Source organism: Penicillium taxi, assembly GCF_028828555.1.
Source record: "Penicillium taxi strain IBT 34144 chromosome Unknown utg000002l_segment0_segment0, whole genome shotgun sequence".
NCBI classification, from domain to species: Eukaryota; Fungi; Ascomycota; class Eurotiomycetes; order Eurotiales; family Aspergillaceae; genus Penicillium; species Penicillium taxi.
Window position 1 is genome coordinate 3,824,352 of NW_026643204.1, and position 17,463 is coordinate 3,841,814.

The 17,463-nt window shown below is 46.6% G+C and overlaps 5 protein-coding genes across 5 annotated transcripts; 2 read left to right on the top strand and 3 right to left on the bottom strand.

Moving 5' to 3' along the window:
• Positions 1-258: 258 nt before the first annotated feature.
• N7495_003353 (TAPT1 family protein) lies at positions 259-2,556 on the top strand (the record flags this gene model as incomplete). The annotated part of the gene is made up of 1 exon (XM_057206022.1): positions 259-2,556. One exon carries the CDS (start codon positions 259-261, stop codon positions 2,554-2,556), a length of 2,298 nt encoding a protein of 765 aa, XP_057066629.1.
• Positions 2,557-4,363: 1,807 nt separating this feature from the next.
• On the bottom strand, positions 4,364-5,888 carry N7495_003354 (argininosuccinate lyase ARG4; the record flags this gene model as incomplete). Its single annotated transcript, XM_057206023.1, has 3 exons — positions 4,364-4,872; positions 4,942-5,772; positions 5,834-5,888. 3 exons carry the CDS (start codon positions 5,886-5,888, stop codon positions 4,364-4,366), a joined length of 1,395 nt encoding a protein of 464 aa, XP_057066630.1.
• Positions 5,889-7,493: 1,605 nt separating this feature from the next.
• On the bottom strand, positions 7,494-9,328 carry N7495_003355 (bestrophin family protein; the record flags this gene model as incomplete). The annotated part of the gene is made up of 7 exons (XM_057206024.1): positions 7,494-7,846; positions 7,898-8,071; positions 8,127-8,476; positions 8,530-8,655; positions 8,710-8,794; positions 8,865-9,012; positions 9,086-9,328. Coding segments are annotated over 7 exons (1,479 nt in total), but the record flags the coding sequence as incomplete, so codon positions are not given.
• A 2,719-nt stretch (positions 9,329-12,047) lies between these two features.
• On the top strand, positions 12,048-13,802 carry N7495_003356 (cytochrome p450 61; the record flags this gene model as incomplete). The annotated part of the gene is made up of 4 exons (XM_057206025.1): positions 12,048-12,201; positions 12,259-12,409; positions 12,469-13,714; positions 13,767-13,802. 4 exons carry the CDS (start codon positions 12,048-12,050, stop codon positions 13,800-13,802), a joined length of 1,587 nt encoding a protein of 528 aa, XP_057066632.1.
• Positions 13,803-15,258: 1,456 nt separating this feature from the next.
• N7495_003357 (putative C6 transcription factor) lies at positions 15,259-17,391 on the bottom strand (the record flags this gene model as incomplete). The annotated part of the gene is made up of 2 exons (XM_057206026.1): positions 15,259-16,019; positions 16,071-17,391. 2 exons carry the CDS (start codon positions 17,389-17,391, stop codon positions 15,259-15,261), a joined length of 2,082 nt encoding a protein of 693 aa, XP_057066633.1.
• Positions 17,392-17,463: the final 72 nt, after the last annotated feature.

Sequence of the window (17,463 nt, forward strand, 5' to 3'; positions counted from 1 at the left end):
AGCCTAGAAAATGTTTACAAGCTCATAAAAATCCCCGAACTCATCGACTTAGATTATTAGAAATCCTCATACTGTTCCGCCTTCTCAACCTCCCATTATCCAGCAGTCCTGCTCCTTGGTCTGACGCGGTCGAACAATGAAACAATGCTCGCATTCTCTCAATAAGGATACTATTTAAAAGCTAGTCGCGGGATCCTTTCAGAAATTTGCGAAATGATCTCTCCGGAGAATATTAGTAATGGCGTGGTTCATGAGAAAATGAACCCCCCTGACAAGTCGCCTAAGAAGATTGCCAAACTTCCTTCTCCCAAGGTAGAGTCCAGCTCTGGGCGGAGAACTATATCGAATAACGCTGCTCGACCACAACAGCCTCGAGTAGCTCGAGCAGTTTCGTCGCCAAACTTCAAAGATCACCTAACATCCTCATCGGCCGACAACGAACCATTGGCGGGGTTGAAAAAAGAGCGACTTGCGACATCTCCTCAGATCGACGAGTCGCCGCCCTTCGCTTCAATTCCTTCTCATGATGAGAAAAATTTGTTGAATTACCGTCTCTCTCGTTATCTTGAGCCGGGCTCGAACACCAGTGAATCCCTATATGAAACATACGGCGTGAGGATTGAGAGACTGAAGAATTTCTGGTTTGTTTTGTTCGCGCTCGAGCGGATCCTCCTTTTTGGAAGCCTCGCGTGTCTAGATTCATGGCTTTACACTTTTACAATACTACCGCTGCGCTTTGTAAAAGCATTCTTCATCCTTTTCGAGTCCTGGGTGATGAAGTTGAGGGCCGAGGTTCCATTTCTATGGAGGTTCGTTCGCAGTGGTGTTCGACGAGTATGGCGAAGAAGGAGACAGCCACTCGCCGAGGTCACCGATCGGCGCGAGAGTGAACCTGATACAGCTGCTAGCTCAGATACGGTCACCATAGACCGAGATTCTAAACACCGATCTTCTGAGCCACTCAAACGAAGACAGCGGATCTTTGAATCTCGCATATATCACCGCCGAAGGAAGATGTTGTTGCCCTCTTCTTTGCTTAAAGAAGAAAAAGCAGACATTCTCAAGGGCCTTTTAATGATCACCACCTGCTCTCTTTTGATGTTCCTCGATGCTAGCCGCATGTATCATTGGATTCGTGGGCAGGCCGCCATTAAACTATACGTGATATACAACGTCTTGGAAGTGAGCGACAGACTTCTGTCTGCTGTCGGACAGGATATTCTCGAGTGTCTTTTCTCAAAGGAAGCGCTTGAACGTGATTCCAATGGAAAGATTCGAATATCTCGACCATTTTGGCTGTTCTGGACGGCGCTGGTTTACACTGTGGTCCATTCAACCTCCTTATACTATCAAGTCATGACTCTGAATGTGGCCGTCAACTCTTACTCGAACGCACTCATTACACTTCTGCTGTCCAATCAGTTCGTTGAGATCAAATCAACTGTATTTCGCAAGTTCGAAAAAGAAAATCTGTTCCAGCTTACTTGCGCCGACATTGTTGAGCGATTTCAGCTGGGTCTCATGCTTACCATCATTGCGTCGCGCAATTTCGTTGAGACAGGTGCTTTCAACTTTATTGGAGATCTTGGTCTGGGATCTGGCTCAGTCCATTTATCAACCGCAACCAACAGCACACCTCTGTCGACGCCCCCAAGAACAGCAACATCCATTCTCCCTCGATCCTTTACTTTCTTCCCCTCCTCCATCTTTTATTCTGTCAGCAGTGTCAACTCTTTTCTCCCCACTTTCGCTCAAGTCCTGGGACCCTTCTTGATTGTGTTGGGATCTGAGATACTTGTGGATTGGCTGAAACATGCCTTTATCAACAAGTTCAACAATTATCGTCCGGCTCTATACAATAAGTACCTTGATGTTCTTGCCAAGGATTACTACACCAATGCGTTCGGAGATCAAAACCTCACTCGTCGCATCGGCTTGCCAGTCATCCCCCTATCTTGTCTCTTCTTCCGTGTTTCGGTGCAGACATACCAAATGTTCCTGGAGTCTCTACTCCCTCAAAATCCTTCTTCAACCGCGCTGGGATCGACTTCCCTGACATCCATTCACGATCACTACACATCCATACCTCTTCCATCTATGTCCCCATCAATCCTTCGTGACATTCTCCCAGCATCAGCTGCTTACATCAACGCCCTCTTCCAATCTCTTCTAGAGAATGCTATTCCCTCTCCAGCACGATCAGTCCAAATATTCACCGTCATTCTCCTCCTAACAGGTTTTATCGTCCTCCTGATCGTCAAGTTGCTCCTAGGTGTGGGACTCCTTGTCTTCTCTCGCAACCGGTACAAGAAAATGAAAAGTGCCGAAAAAGAGCAGCGCAAGATAAAGACTGAGTTCAATGTCGAAGGCGCTCTTAGGGTCGGGCCCTGGGGAATGACGGAAGTTACCGAACAGACCCGCCGAAGGATTTATGATGATGATCCTGAGGGGCTGCGACGCTTGAAGGAGAAAGAGGAAAAGGATAAAAACAAGGACGGGGACTTGGACATTGATCGAGTTCAACGGTATGGAATGTCTGGGAAGAAGATTTGGTGAGCGTGCTGTATGCATACTTGCGATTACGTCCAATCGCTGAGTTTATTCACTATCTTATCCTTACATCCATGAGTATGTATATATCCTTTGCTGGAAAAATTGATTACTGGTTCCAGAAGGGTGGTGTATGAATAGAAATGTCATATCGTGGAGGCTTAGTCTGCTCATACCCCATCAAGTTTATATTGAATACTTTAAAGTTGACTTGAAGGCAAGAAAGCTGAAATCGATTGACTGATCTTGAACTAATCTTAAAATGATTAATATTTCGCACTTTGATAGCTTCATTCAACTGGCTCATTCGCTTTCTTCCATTCAATACAAGTCTCGAGCCCATATATTCTGGAGTTCGTTTGCATTCTCTCTCATTCACATTTTTTCTTTCTTCGATATTGCAAAAGCCTTAGAACCCATCCATTCTATAGTGGAATCATTCCATTTGAAATTAGTTTCGCTGCCATCAAAGAAACCTATGTACTTGCTTGACATATCCGGAAGGACACAATATATATCACACACTTGATACACATGGACACCACTATCAAGAGAACTCTGATAGCATGAAACTCCAGAGGTCGGAAGCCTCTAGAAGATGAGAACCGGAAAATAATACGATGATGACTATTTCTTCCACCAGCTGACTTCGTTCACTTTTATCTTGGAGGGTTCAAAGATCCCTGACCGAGACCGCTTCAGAACGTCCCTCGATTCTAAGATAAACACTCCATAGCTACCTAGGTATACACCCCAACTTCCGCTTGCTAGCCATGATACCTAGGTCCTCGCAATACAGGCTCGGTAATACATATTTTACAATCAAGTGACAGGGGTGAAAAAATCGATAAGGCTACTTGGGATATCCTTGTGCCCAGATGCGCCACTCCTATCAACAATACCATCATGAACAGACTGTAGTTAGGTAACTACCTTGCTATGTCACTGCACAGTGCTCAGGTTTGATACGGGAATTACAACTTCAAGGTGATGGCTCTTTGGCTGACAGACAGACCAGCTACCTTCCAGCGGTAAATGAACAGCTTGTTCCTCGACATGCTTTACATCTGTGTGATAATAGCTACCAATGATCGATATCTTCTACAAAAAGCGACGAGCGGCTTCTTCATATCTATCAGCCATCGTCTCTTCTCCTGGACTAGCTTTACATTCGGATGGGATAGAGCCTGATATCAGTCTCAAGCAACCTCAAACTCCACTATCAGCCAGTGGTTCGACTGATCAATGCTGCAAATGATCAGAACTATTGACTTTTGTCATCAGAAACGAAAATTTCCCCTTTGATATCCCCCAACTCTGTCAATGAGATTGTGGCTCATCTTATATTGACCAATAATTGCGTTTTCGTCATGTTTTACACATCTTAAACGAGAAGTCCAGCAAGTTGAGAGAGCCTTTTCGCCGTAATATATTTTCTGAGAGCGGCGACATCCTTGTTTTCGCAACTACAGCAGTGATAAAATGTGACTTCACATATGAAGGAAACTTCTGATGGCACTATGGAAGCTATCTACATCACTGCCCAGGTGACAGAAGTACTGAAGAACTCCAATAGTCATTCAGGTCTTGTTTCAGCTCCATATTCAAGTACAATTTCGATTTGCTATTCGGGGGGTCGCCGTCTCCAGCGTAAGAAGATAAGAAACAATTTTATATTTCATCTAACCAGATTGATTGATCTTAACACGCTACATTTTCTTCATGGTATATGACACAGAACATAAAACTCCCCTGAGCACAAAACACCGTACCTAGGTCATCCAGTACGGTATATGAGCCTTCAATTACACATCTACAACAACTTCTTCAGCACAGCAGTCTGCTCTAGAACAGCCCGCTTGCTGGTACCACCAATGGCATCCTTCAGCTCAACAGCACGCTCGTAGTCCAGACAAGCCTGGACATCCTCGCCGAAACGCGAGTCAATACCCTGTAGCTGAGCTAGCGAGAGCTTGTCCATGGGGACGTTGTTCTGCTCGGCAAGAGCAACAACGCGGCCTGAGATGTGGTGGCCCTCGCGGAAGGGAACACCCTTGCGCACTAGGTAGTCGGCGAACTCGGTGGCCAGCATCTCAGGTGCGAGTGCGGCGATCATCTTCTCCGGGATCACGGTCAGAGTAGACAGGACACCGGTCGCGATCTGGATGCTGTCGCTGACGGTCTTGATGTGGTCGAGCAGGGGCTCGATACTCTCCTGGAGATCTTTGTTGTAGGTTGTGGGCAGGCCCTTGATTGTGCACATCAGACCGGCCATTTGGCCGAAAGCACGGCCGGACTTGCCACGGAGGAGCTCCAGGCTGTCTGTTATTGAAATTGGTTAGTAAATTTCGCTCTACCAGTGGCATAATTGGGATGAGCAGATGTCCTTACCGGCGTTCTTCTTCTGAGGCATCAGCGATGAGCCAGTGGAGTAAGCATCGGACAAGCGAACGAAGCCGAATTCTCCACTGCTGTAGATGATCAAGTCCTCAGCCCAGCGGGAAATCTTCAGCATGAATGAAGCGCCCCACTGCATAGTCTCCATGGCGAAATCACGGTCTCCGACAGTGTTCATGGAGTTGTAGAGAAGGTCATCAAAGCCCAGCTCCTTGGCCATGGCCTCGCGGTCAATCTGGAATGGGTTACCAGCCAGAGCACCACAGCCGAGAGGGCTGCGGTTTACACGGCGAATAACCTCACGCAGACGCTGCAGTTCGCTGGCGAAGGCGGTAGCGTGCGACAACACCCAGTGGGACCAGCGGACGGGCTGGGCCTTCTGGAGGTGGGTATATCCGGGCATAAGGATGTCGATTTCCTTCTCAGCACGGGCAATGGAGACCTTGACTAGGTTGCAGAGGTGGTTGTCAAGCAAGCGGAGCTCATCACGCAGCCACAATCGCATATCTGTAGCAACTTGCTCGTTTCGCGAGCGGCCGGTGTGCAGCTTACCGCCGACCTCTTTGCCGATGATTTCACTGAGACGGCGCTCATTGGCGGTGTGGATATCCTCGTCGTTCTCCTTGGCTTCGAAGGTGTTGGTGCGCCATTCCTCGGCAATCTGCTTGAAGCCACGCTCGATCTCGGCGAACTCGTGCTCGGTGAGAATGCCATTCTTCAGATTGGCACGGGCGAATGCAATGGATCCGGCAATGTCCTGCTTCCAGAAGATGCGGTCGTAGGGCAGCGACATGTTGTACTGCATCATGAGGGGGTCAATTCCCTCTGGAGTTTTGGTGAGTCAGTCTGGTTATACATTGGGCATTGAGCTTGCGATGGCACTCACCAGTGAATCGACCTCCCCAGAGCATGTTTTCGGCAACACCTGTTTGAGCGCTCATTTTGATGAGTGACTGAGAGAACAAGCACAAGAGAATTGGATTGGAACGAAGGATGGAAAAGATAATGAGAATATCAAAAAAATGACTGATAAACTGTCGCCCGATAATCGGAACGCTAAACCGGTTTAGGAAGTACATTTTACCTTTATCTCCCCCTACATTACACACTTACATTCCAATATTCTTGTTAGCGACATAGAACTTTCAAGGTGTTATCAATAACTGTCAGCGCAGGTTTCAATCCCTAACACGGTCGAGGTAAACGAATGGATGATTTTGTCTCGTCAAGTTCGTCATCATCACAGCAACAGAGTATCCGAATACTCCATCTTCACCCTGGAAACCACCTCTCTAGTATAGGTCATATATTCTTTCAATACAAAATTGTTTCCAGGTCTGCTATGGAGTCATGAGTACAGCAGCTCCTAGGTAATCCATCCACGGATTGGTGGTGCCTTCAATGATCAATCCGTCCTTATCCGTCCGCATATACTACCTCGAGAATATTCAAATCCTATCTAGATTCTCCCAAGGTCTCTTTGAGTTTCGATTCGGACATCAATTGGAATATTATACTCAATGTTTCAACATCAAGTTATGAGGTCAAATTTCCGGACCTTCCGAGGTTGTGGCAGGATATCCCTCCATATAGATACGTGGGAGACAAGCCTCAATACTGGAAGCTACCTTCTCTTAATGTCATCAATTGAAAGGTGGCCTTTGGAAGCAGCTCAAGTGAAAATCACCTGGACATGCCAAGAAGAAAATTCCCGAGGTCTTTGTCCAAGATTCCTAACCCAGCTGGTAGTTAAAGATATTACCTCAATGAGCACCTCCCAACGTTAGAGGAACATGAACTCGTGTTTTTCTCTTCTTTGACTAAAATGTCCCCGAGGTCGAGGCCTCCAAGGCTCATCATTGTTCAAAATTGTTTAAAATTGTTCCTTCCTGAAGTCTTGGAAGCTCTGAAGCTCTTGACCTGTCAGAAAATCAAAAATCCATGGCTTGCCCAGGTGCCAAGGTAGCATTGACCTTATTCATGGCCCTGACCTCTTGTGATTTTGCGGAAATACGAGACGCTAATTTCCGGTGGTGGAGACCTGTTCTTCTACTTTGTTCTTCTACTTTGTTCTTCTACTTTGTTCTTCATATCGCGCCGCGCGGCTTATGAAACCTCAAACGCCACTGTGACCCACCAAGCCATTTATTAGAGATTCTGGAACTGAAACTCTGCAAAAATAGAACAAAAGTTACTCTCCTATCGAAAGAGGAAGACAACTGGACTTGGCGTTGCAAATTGCATTTCCCTTGAGAAATTAGGAGTATGTGTCCCTGACAACTTAACATTATGCAATAAGCAATTATATGAAACCAATTGTTGAAACAGCAATACATAATACAACCTTGAAATTTCTTGGGATGCATGAATCACAAATAATGAGTGCGATGAAGACGCCGTAACTCCCCCTAGTGCATACTCTAAGTCAGTCTGGTCTAACTAAGATTCCGATTCCGCTTGATAAGATAACAAATATGAGCCTTTTTTTTTTCCTACATGCTCGTCCTCTCCAGTTTCTATTTTGCGTAGTAGCTCTCTTCTCCGCTTTAAACGGACTGTTTACTTGTCAGAGAAGTGAGTCCCACGAGAGTAGAAGAACCGTCAGATGGAGCTGTGTCCGGGTTGGCGATAACCTTCGCTTTGAGTGCCGCACGAATGTCCTGCACACTACGCTGTTTCCACTCAGGATATCCCTTTTCGCTGAGAGGGAACAAGACCAAGTTATCTTCCCGCGTCATGAAGTCAGCGACCTTCGGCGCGGGAGTGGCAGTAATGACATCAATCTCGCCGGCAATTTGACGGCAGTAATGGTCCAGTGGGAGGTCGTTGACGTCCTCGCCGAAGGGGTTTTCGATTTCACTGCCGATGGTGGCTAGGCCGATAATAATGTACGCAGCCACTAGAAGCTTGTTAGAGATGGTCTTTCCATTCACTAGGAAGGGAGACTTACCCATTGAGGCTGGGATGGTGATCCAGTTCATCAGCCTGTATAACTGGAATGGAAGAACCAGCACATAGATCCAGGCAATCTGCGCAATGGCGATGCTGTAAGCTGAGGGCATGGGGGTGTCTAGCACCCGCTCTGTACCCGTCAGAACTTCAGTCATTGTAGCCATCATTGTAACTAAAGAGATCTTGTTAGCATACTCAAACAAGGAGTGCAATATGCCATAACTTACTAGCCTGACTCTGGTGTAGACCAGATGTCAATGTGCCATTAGCCACGCACGAGTCAATGTATGCGCTCAGATGATTAAGGATCTCCAGGGGAAGATGACCCAAAGGCTTCTTAGACCGCTTTATGAGCTTACGAGGGTTGGACTCGGCGAATGAGATACCCAGGTATTCGCCAACTGCCTTCCAGGGCGTCTTTCGAGGAGGGCTGACGATGTGAGGGTCATGGGCATCTCGGGCAAATGTGTCCATGTGGCCTGCAAGACCAGCCAAGTCCTCGTATGCTACATCCGGTTCGAAACGAAGCTTGTGCTTCAGAGCAACGGCAAATGCGAGAATGAGGTTCAGTGCGCTCCTATAAGAGTATTAGCCACCGTACTGTTTACTACATGAACTCAATTCACGTACAGCTTATTCAGTAGGTCTTCCTTGCCAGCATCGCCTGGGCGCTCGCTGGTGTTGACCCAAATAGTACGGGAGAGGTTACGAGACACTTGTACGAGCTGAGCCCAGTACTTTCGACCATCGGCCCATCTATAGTATGATAAATTAATGACTGACTTTGTCTCATCCAGATTAACTACGTACCTTTCATATGCAGTTGAACTTCGGAATGACAACGCCAAACCGACCAGGAAACCTAGCACGGTGAGTAGAATGTCATTGATACCAACTATTCAATCCAAGGCCATATCAGTCAGACGCGAATTCACATGGTATTAAAAAAGTGTAGAGTAACTCACGATCGTGAACAAAGTGGGAAATACAAGTAATGGCAGTCGACCAAGCAGCTACAAAGACAAGCGGTACAATCATTTTAGGAGTAACACTGCCATGCATACGCATAAAGATTGGCCATTTTGTGTGTTTTTCCATGTCTCGAGGTCCATGCTATATGAATAACACGTTAGTCAAGAGTTTTTCAATCAGTCTTGCGGTTCGCCTTGTCGAGTCTTTCACGTACAAAGTAGCGATCGATATCGCTATTCCGCGTCTTGAGATGGAATTGCTCGTCACGCGAAGCTGCCAGATGCTCCATGAATGTCGGTCTTGGAGTAAGTCGCCCGACATCATGCTCATGTGTGTGATGACCCGGTGCTTTAGTATCACGCACGTCACCAGGAACAGGAGCGTTGTGTTCGTTAGTAGCATTTGCCATTGGGGCATCAGAATGAGACTGGTGAGGGCCAGCTTCGTCCGCCATAGTGCTAGAATGCGCGATAAGCCAAGAAAAAGGAAAGAAATATAATCTCCGGATGGACCGGTTGAGTTTTCAGTGAGTGTGATCCTCAAGTATAGAGGGAAATGAGTGTGTATTAGTAGGAAAAAGAAAGGAACGTATGAGAGGGGAAAATGAAACCTGGAGAAAGAAACTAGGGACAAGAAAGGATCTGAAATCTGAAGCTACTATGGTATGTCCCTGTGGGTTTGTTAAACCAGTACTTTCTCGACCCACTTTTCTGCCATATTTTAAATACCGATTGTGGTATTCAAATTGCTTTTTACAAACATATTGAATATTTGTAATTTGTATAAAAAGAAACATCGCCACCATCAAGCTAATTTACTTTGACATGGAGGCTCCTTTGGGACAGCTCTGGAGGCCCAATAAACTACCTCTCGGGACTCATTTAAAGATAGCTTCGTGTTATAGCACGTAGATAATGCTTCCCTATCCAATATTTCATCTAATTAGGAGTTGTGGCCATAGCAGGACAGGGATAATGGCGACGTGTAGGCGACGAGGTGCGACGACGAGGTTAGTAATAGGTTGAAACTACGTGGTCCCTGAAATATGGTGTATTACACTAGGCTATATTAGGACTAGTCTCAGTAAGGCGGTAAGAGGGAGTAAGTACCGCGCTAACAAACCCACAGGGACAGACCTGTAGTAGCAACGGAAGTCTGACAGGGAGTGGCTGTTTCATCAGGATCTAGACCGTCGAACGGGAACACGTTATTGCGCCAATGTGGATATGCATTGCCACGTCTGAGCGGTAATTTTGGGATGTTTCTAATTGAATTTCCATTTGAAGATTCTTCTTTTTCGAGCTCCGAAGGGTTGTACTATTGTTCTCGTATTTCCAACGTCTTAATATGATATCTCCAGGACTGTTTCTGTGTGAAATTATATAGTGAAATTTGTAAAATCATATACTCCGAGAAACTTCCACGGGAACAACCTTGCAACTTCAATACCAAGACTTTCTTTCCCGTGTTTTCTCCACCCCCTTTTGAAGCCATATTAACGCCAATTCTTAGTTTTCGATAGAGCGGTGAGTTCAATAGTTAGAATTGACTCTTATTGATCCGAAGACTGAAGAATGAGTTGTGCTATATAAAGATCAGTGAAGGCGCAGCATCAAAGTGGCTCCTAATGGAAATATCAAACGCTAGAGCAACATTTGTGAAATAACCACCCATGGAGAAATATGCCAAGTTGCCATGCCGAAAATACACAGGTCCCCTTCTCATCAGTGAGTTGGACCGATGATCAATTGATGACGATCCTGAACGCACTGATCAATCGATAGCCCATGCTGCTACTTCGTTGTACGAAATGACCCAAGGAACTTGAAGCTAAGGTATACGATTTGGGGGCTCCGGAGTAAGCCGCTAGAGCTGAACATTTAGCTCGTCAAGCTCAACCTTATCTGCCTACATTTGGCATAGTTTAATTTTGCCTTGCCAAACTAATCACCAGAAGACAAACTAGTGCTGACATCCTTCAAACGTTTTCCTGCCCAAGTGTTCAACACGTTGTACGGCGCGTGGTTTCTCTTCTTTCAGCTGCAACCTGTCAAATCTGCCACGGCGATTCCTTTATTTTGAGATCGTATTCTTTTTGCATCCTCTTCATATCCCTCGAATATCTTCCAAGCTTATATAATATCTTTTACCTCCGTGAGCTACTTATTATCCCAAACTCTTTGTCCCAAGACTCTTTATCCCAAGACTTTTCATCCCAAGACTCTTCCAATTAAGTTTCCAAGGTTCAACCCTTGGAAAATTCCCTGAGACCGCTACTCCTCGAACGGTTTATTCATAGCGATAAGTACAAGTTCGACTATCTTTCTTCGAAAGTGGACTGAGTACACTAGAGCTTCAAAGACTTCCAAGATATTTAATTGTTAGCAGGAGCGTTCGGAAATCAATTCCGTGGTGAATATGGTGGGCAGAGCCCCTAAATACCCAGCATCGACTGTTCTAAAGACAGGAACACCTAGATTAAACCTTGGAAGCAGTTCTGAGGAGATCTGCTTTGATGCTTCTTGCTGATGAACAATTCACCGTGTAATTTCAGCTCAATGTCAGAGTTGACGCTTTTTGAACGAGCATCCTCATCTGAGTGTCGACCCCTACCGACATTTGATGTGCCTCCCGGAGATGCCGCTGTGGTCTGTGCATAATGGTACATACGGAGTAGGTACATATACAGAGCAACCCTCAAAGCCCCTATGCTTGATGCAAGTAAGACACAAGCTCGTAGCATTTGAATTTGGCTCATGCAGGCACAGCGACGAGGAACTTGATGATATCTTAAAGCAAGGAAAGGGGGTAGAAGATAGGGGTCACTAAAGTACCCCAAATCTACCAACCTTACCATGAACCAATTCCACTTGCCGAATGCAAGCTTTATCACGCCACTTGGGAATTTTCACTAGATTTCGTGCTTATTCATGTGCATTTGATTCGGTAAAGCCGTTCCGCAACATCTTCTAGTCCCGATCCGGTAATCGATTTAGATCATACGATCGTACGATGATATGGGGCCGTATGTAAATCAACCTATTCTAGAAAGAGTTTAATATTATTGGAGGAATATCCATATACTGATCAGCTCCCCCTTTCTTCTTTCTCTTCACTCATTCATTCCTTTCTCTCTGCATGTTCCTCGCATTCGGTGGATCAGCATTGTTACAATCATGATAGAAAGTTTTAACACCTCTGAGGCAGGAAGCCCTCAGCAGATTTTGAATGCGCACAAGTTGCAGGAAGCTATTCCGGCATTCTTTTCGGGATGGGCGACTTGGCAATACATCATCACTGCTCTCGTTGGCGTGGTTGTATACGATCAAGGTGAGTTCAATTTCTCATTCTATATAGGGTTTATCGGTCAATTGACCTCTCATCTAGTCATGTATATCAAGCGAAAGGGCTCAATTGCAGGACCCATGTTCAAGATTCCCCTCATGGGTCCGTTCAAGCAGGCGCTTAACCCGAACTTCAAGGAGTATCTTGCCCAGTGGGCGAGTGGACCCCTTAGCTGTGTCTCTGTTTTCCACAAGTATGTACTGCCCCAAGGTCGTTGTTCTCAGATTATCAATTCTTACCATTCTCTCCAAGATTCGTCGTTCTTGCCGCCGACAGAGACATCGCCCACAAAGTGTTCAAGTCACCCACCTATGCCGAACCCTGTCTTGTGCCGATTGCCAGAGATATCCTCGGCGACAAGTCCTGGGTCTTCCTCCAGGGAAAAGCGCACACCGAGTATCGCAGAGGATTGACACCTCTATTCACCAACAGGGCCCTGGCATCATACCTGCCAGTTCAAGAGAAGGTGTTCGACGAATACTTTGCCAAGTTCATTGCCACCAGCGAGGCCAACGGAAACCAACCCATGGAGTTCATGACCAAATTCCGCGAAATCAACTGTGCTATCTCATGCCGTACTTTCTTCGGTGACTACATCTCGCAAGACGCAGTGGAGAGAATTGCAAACGACTTCTACCTTGTCACAGCCGCGCTTGAATTGGTTAACGTCCCCTTTTCAATGTATGTCCCCTTCACAAAACCATGGTACGGAAAGCGAATTGCGGATGCAGTTCACAAGGAGTTTGCGCAATGTGCAGCAGCTGGCAAGAAGAATATGGCAACCGGCGCGGCACCCAACTGCATTCTTGACCAGTGGGTGCTTCACATGATAGATTCTCAAAGATATCGCGAGAAGATTGCTGCCGGCGAAGACGTTGAAAAGCCCAAGAATCTGATCCGCGAATTCACAAACGAGGAAATCTCCGAAACACTTTTCACCTTCCTTTTTGCAGCTCAGGATGCTTCTAGTAGCTCGACAACCTGGGTGTTCCAAGTTCTGGCCCAAAGACCCGATGTACTTGATAAGGTGCGCGAGGAGAACCTGGCTGCTCGAGGTGGTGACCGGAACAAGTCCTTCGATCTTCCAATGCTGGAAGGTCTTACCTACACCAATGCTGTCATCAAGGAGATTCTTCGCCACAGACCCCCGGTTATCTTCGTCCCTTACCTTGCCACAAAGGAATTCCCCGTTACTCCCAACTACACCGTCCCCAAGGGTTCCATGGTTATCCCATCCTGCTACCCAGCTCTCCACGACCCCAATGTATACCCTGAACCGGATGTCTTCAACCCCGACCGCTGGATTACCGGCGATGCCGAGTCGAAGACCAAGAACTGGCTTGTCTTTGGCGCAGGCGCTCATGACTGTCTTGCTCGTCGCTACGTGCCACTATCAATGGCTGCGATGATCGGCAAAGCGGCACTGGAGCTCGACTGGACACACTACGCTACAGAAACCTCGGAAGATATCCGGGTTTTCGCGACTCTATTCCCCATGGTACGTTTGCTCACCTATCTTTTGATGCTGGCTTTTACTAACCTTTGTTTAGGATGGCTGTCCGTTGGTCTTCAAAAAGCGACCTTAGATCAAAGTCTTCCTTTTTTGTGTCAGGGCTAGAAAGGTCCTGAGTCAATTATGTATTTTAATTCATGTCTACTCCTCTTTAAATTAAGCATTATAATATAGATATTGTAAGCCTTTCTACTTGAACATTGGCGCTCAAGTTGAACTAACATTTTTACTCAATTGTAGTACATCTGTCCCTCCAACCTTGGAACGTTAATTTGCTAACCAAGGAAACCAAAGGATAGTACCTAATATCTACTTAGCTGACTCATTGTGCAAGTGGTAAGAACCATGGAATGCGATATAAGCTTATCGGCTTCCTGAAACTCAGTAACATTAAACTTCAGAATCGTCTCCAGCTGGCCGAAGTTTAGCCCCTCAGTGCTACATTTCATCCCCTGTTGATAAAGCTAAGGGTCCTGAACTCTTTTTTCCAAGCTATTTACTATATTTTAAATACAACCTTGGAAACCCCAAGTATATATTCTGCCTTATTGCTCCTGATTCATGAATATAATTCCAGCCGAGGAGAGCTCGCATCAGAATAAGCTATAGATTCCCAAACATACAAAATCTACACAATATTTGGTCTATACTTCCAGTGCAAATCATAAAGCTCTTCAAACCGCATCAAATCCTAAATGCAACCATGTGCTCCGAATCACTCACCTCGAGCTGAACACCTGGAACTGGGGCCTACACTCATCAAACCCCAAGCTCACCATCCAAACAAAACAAGTTTCCTCATGGAGAAAAAGAACTTCATTTATAGTGTATAACGCCTGGAGGCCCACGTTTCCCGGGGTTTCGCTATCACTCCCTGGAAACTCAGAGCTATGTAAACTCAGTCGCAACGACTTGATTGTGACCAGCTATGACGATGACACGGCATTACGAAAGGAAAAAGATGACGTCTCGATCCTGTTCGAGAAAGAGCACACCCCAGGTATTGTTGATACTGATTATCTTGGATTTTCCAAATGCAAATATTGCTTTAGGTATCGAGGTTATGTGACCTTGTCTGACGGTGAATGATGGCGAATGGATGAGATAGACCACGAGTATTACGGGTTTAAGCTTGATCATGAACGTCTGAGTGAGCAGGAATTTTTGAAGACGATTAAATGGAAGGTTCTTTCGGGATAGAAGGGGGAATATATATGGACATGTGTTTGTTGATGTGCCGATCGGTGTGCAACATGATACGCGCCTTTATCGGATTGATTTGGATATTCTGCAGGATGAGGAGCCTCCTGCACTTGGAGATCTTGTTGTTGGTTCACTGAATCGTCAAGGGCTTGTCTTTGTCGATGGATGGAAGGGGGCTAGTGAGCTGCAGACTGCTCATCTCGGGAACTGATTTTGATAATAAGCCTTGAAATTGTGAGATATGAAAATTGGCAGTTATAAAAAGTCAAGTTGAATGAAGAGTTGAATGATACTTCTTTTGCTAAAATACAGAATAATAATATCGCTCAAAGGGTATAATAGCTAGGCATTTCTTCCTGGAACCAATTATAGGAAAATAACAACTGATCAGCCATTTGGGGATCTATCATGGGCACTCCACTGCCATCCACTAGCATAACGTCGTCGAGGACGGGGGCCAAGGGGACCGAATGTGGATGCGAACGTGGAGTAAACATGCTGGGAGGTTGAGGGGGTATAAGCAAGGGTGGCGGTGGTGGCTGATGTTGCTGCTGGTAGGCCATTTGGCTAAAGATCATTGTGCTCTGATGGCGAAAGGTCTCTGCCAGTTGTTCTACTCCAGGACGTCGCTTGCCAAATTCCGCTAGTAAGACAACGACGGCTTGGATGCCATGCCGCATGACTTCTTCAGCTGGATTCCAGGGTGGTGCTTGAAATCCACGGAGAGAGCGTGCGTTCTGCTCGAGGCACCACAGGATAGTGATACCTGCAAAGTAGACCTGGCTTAATGTCAACCAGATCCATTTTAGTTTTCCCACTGAGTAACTGTCCCAGTATGACCTGATCACCTGGATGCTGGAGTCTCCACAGCTGACAATACTGGTCGCATCCGGAGTGGGATTTCGCGAGCTAGGACGATTCATAAGAAGAAGAGTCGTATAATATAGATAGTCATAGTAGGATGTCGAGTATAGGAGAGCTGCTGGGTATAGTGGAGCCGACATCCGCCACTCATCGACTTCGCGACGGAATCGACCAAGGGTCGTGGCGACCTCTTGCGGTGGTGGTTGTGGTAGGTTACTGTACACTGCATGCATTAATCAGTAATGCGATCATGGGTAATGAAGGCAAAACTCACGGTAACGATAGATGCGCGAGAAAATGCGTCGGAGACATATCACCTGTAGCGGAATGGTCATCGCGCTACCCCCTGGTACTTCGGATCCATCATCGTTCAGCTCGCGTGGGAGACTCGCTGAAATATCTTCGTCGGCAATTCCTAATGGTCGGCCTAGGGTGCTTGCGATGAGACGATCCAGATTATAAAGACTCCAGAAAGCCCGCTTGCTCATCTCTTCCTCTAATTGATCTGTATATGGCCTTGCCTTGTGGAGACCGAGGCTGGTTGCTAATCGCATTGTTGTACCTAATATGTGCCAGATACTAGGCCCTGAAGTCGCGAACATCGAATATAGTGCCAAGCCAAGTAGAGCACGGATCGCCGGTAGATCTTCGTTCTGCAGAACGAGGGGCAGAGTTTCTTGGCTTGCATGGTAGAAATCTGCAGCCTGCGACGTATCTGCAGATCCGATGAGCAGTGAGATGGCGATGACAATATGGTAGCTATTATGTACCTCCGGTGATGGCACCTGGTCTGTGTAAATATGCCGCATATTGGCCATAAAGTCTGGCCGCGATATGAACGGATATTGGTAGCCCATACTATCAAAATACTGCCCCGCCACTTGCTCCGCTTCCTCTAGCGACGAGAGCCGCATTACCCGTAACGCATTATTGGGGTGAGCTGAAGACGGTCGGCGGTGCTCTAACTGATTTCGAAAGATTTCGCCCATATTTGGTAGCTTCGTATCTGCGCCAGTTGAAGAATCCGACCCTGCGGGCCCGGCTGTGGCCGAAGACCGTACACTACCCGCTGGGCTAGGCATTGATACATTCGACGCATGATTCACTCCAGTCGCGATCAGAGTGGGTATCTGAAACCACCAGTCGTGATTCTCTTCAACATCCACTGGAGTTCCAGTAGGTACGTTCGTCACCTCTGTGCCTGACTTTAGGCGTACCACCTCCTCAAGCCATCGAACTCTGTTCTGCAGATTCTCCAACTGGTCGCGTGGTACAGAGGCATTGGCCACTTGCGGGCCAGGCGGGGGAATAGTGCAGCGAACCCCTGCGCGGGTGCAGGCGGAACAGTTGGGATAACGAAAGTCACATTTTTTCTTTCTTTTTCGACAGAAATCACAGGCTGTTGATACACGCTTCGTGCGTGGAGTGGATAATCCATGTTCGGGAGAAATAGAGTCTGAAAGTTGTGTATGTGAGAGTGATTGTGAATGCGAACGTGGATTGGCAGTCGGCTCCGAATGCGATGGCCAGCGGGCAGTCTCCGATGAGTCCAGACGAAACTTTCCCAGCTGGTTGCGGAAGTCCTTGTTACCCATGCTCGTTATAACGGCGGCTCGAACCGCAATCCATCCCGTGCATACGAAGAAGTTGGGAAGATTAAAGAGGAA